A 2,024-nucleotide genomic window follows, 5' to 3' on the forward strand; every position below is an offset into this window, starting at 1 on the left:
CTATTGAGTGTCTTCACTCATCCCGATTAACTTGAGGAAGGCCCTCTTCACATCCTTGTTCCGGAGGCTGTAGATGATGGGGTTGAGAAAGGCAGAGATGACGTTGTAGAACAGAGCCAGCTTCTTGTCATCCTCTGGGGAAGCCTCAGAGCCAGGTCTCATGTACATGACCATGCAGGGAATACAAAACATGGTGACCACAGTGATGTGTGAGGCACAGGTAGAGAAAGCCTTGATTCGACCCTGGGTGGAGCGAATCCTTATAATAGCCACGAAGATACGAACATATGAGGCCAGGATGAGGGCTAATGGGATCAAGAGCAAGATGAAACCCAAAATAAAGTCCACTTGGTCGTTGAGTGATGTGTCTGCACAGGCCAACTTCAAGACAGCAGGAATTTCACAAAAAAAATGATTGATCTCATTGGGGCCACAGTAGGGCAGATTCATGGCAAAGACAGTATAGACGAGAGCGCAGACGAGACCACAAAGGGCAGAGCTGACTACCAGGAGTATACACAGGGTCTGGCTCATCTTAACCCCATAGTGGAGTGGATAGCAGATGGCAACATATCTGTCATAGGCCATGGCTGCAAAAATCCAGGTCTCTGTGATGCCCAAGGTCAGGAAAACATACATCTGGACCACACATCCAATGTAGGAGATAGTTTTATTTTTGCTTACTAGATGAATCAACATCTGGGGCACTGTGGTGGTGGCATAGCTGAGATCCAATAGAGAGAGAATGCTGAGGAAGAAGTACATGGGGGTATGGAGGCGTGCATCTACTCTGATCAGGGTAACAATGAGTCCATTGCCAAGCACTGTAAATAAGTAGAGGAAGGAGAAGAGGAAGAATAGGATCCAGTTGGTCCTGGGGTTTCTGGAGAAGCCTAAGAGGATAAACTCTGATACAAAGCTGTAGTTTCTCCAGTCTCCACGTTGCATTTTCTCACTCCTTCGCGGTCTTCCTAAGTGAATGTGAGGTCTGCAGATGAAGACATCGCATAGCTTAGCCAATCAGTCAAGATAAGGGGTGGGGGGATAACAAACCACTCCCAACCCTCACCCCGCTAAGCTCAGTGTCATCGAGTCGATTACAACTCATAGTGATCATATAGGACAGGGTAGAATTGCCTTCTCTAGGTTTCCTAGACTGTAACTATGGGAATAGAAAACCTTGTCTTTCTCCCAAGGAATGGCTGGTAGTTTTAAACTACGGACCTTGTAGTTAGCTGCCCAACTCATAACCATTATGCCACCAGGGCTCCTAAACCAAGAAATCTTTCTAACCAAATTGGCTAGCACAGCTCTAGACAATAGGTAGGTATAAATATTGTTGTTCTATCCAACTAATTTGTTATAATAAAATTCCATGGGCCCTGCGGGAGGAATTGTACAGCAGAGAAGAACCGTGTTTTGAAGCACACACACACACACAGAGTACACAACATCCACACACCATAAATAGGCCAAAGTAAGGGAGCTAGGGAAATCTAAAATGCATGACAGTGAACTAAAAAGCCTAGAGTCACCTGTATTTCCTAAAATTATTCTTTCAACTATCATAAATAAGTCCTGTGATGAGCACATAAAACAAACAAGGGAAAACAACGTAACTTCTTTTTACTGCCTTCCTTTTTGAAACCACACATAATACATCTTCAAGCAAAGGAAACAGGGAAAAGTCAAATGAACATTTTTTTTTTTTTGGAAGTGGAACCCAATATTTTCCCCTGAATCTTTGCCTGCCTCACTGTCACCTTCTCAGCCCTGGGCACATTGGTCACAACTAGAAAGAACAAATGATGCCTCAAGATGGGCACAGAGACGGGGGTGTTGAGACCTAGAGGACATTTCTGTGCTCCTGATATTTCTCAAAAAGATAAGATATATTATCCCAAGAAACTGGTGCCTGTGTGTCAGAAAGATTATCTTTGACACTAATGACACCTCCATACCTATATTGTTTGTCAGACAGAGTTTAGCAGTAGACAGGAGTGAATTTTCAGTCTGATCTGGAC

General features: G+C 44.1%; 1 protein-coding gene across 1 annotated transcript; it reads right to left on the minus strand.

Moving 5' to 3' along the window:
- LOC142434911 (olfactory receptor 2A5-like) lies at positions 1-948 on the minus strand. Its single transcript, XM_075539494.1, has one exon. The coding sequence runs from the start codon at positions 946-948 to the stop codon at positions 1-3; it is 948 nt and encodes a 315-aa protein (XP_075395609.1).
- Between the last annotated feature and the right edge of the window lie 1,076 nt (positions 949-2,024).

The sequence above is a fragment of the Tenrec ecaudatus genome, chromosome 1 (genome assembly GCF_050624435.1).
Source record: "Tenrec ecaudatus isolate mTenEca1 chromosome 1, mTenEca1.hap1, whole genome shotgun sequence".
NCBI classification, from domain to species: domain Eukaryota; kingdom Metazoa; phylum Chordata; class Mammalia; order Afrosoricida; family Tenrecidae; genus Tenrec; species Tenrec ecaudatus.

What these genes read in the sequence shown, in the direction of transcription:
- LOC142434911 (XM_075539494.1), bottom strand. Translation starts at nt 948, where the DNA reads ATGCAACGTGGAGACTGGAGAAACTACAGCTTTGTATCAGAGTTTATC.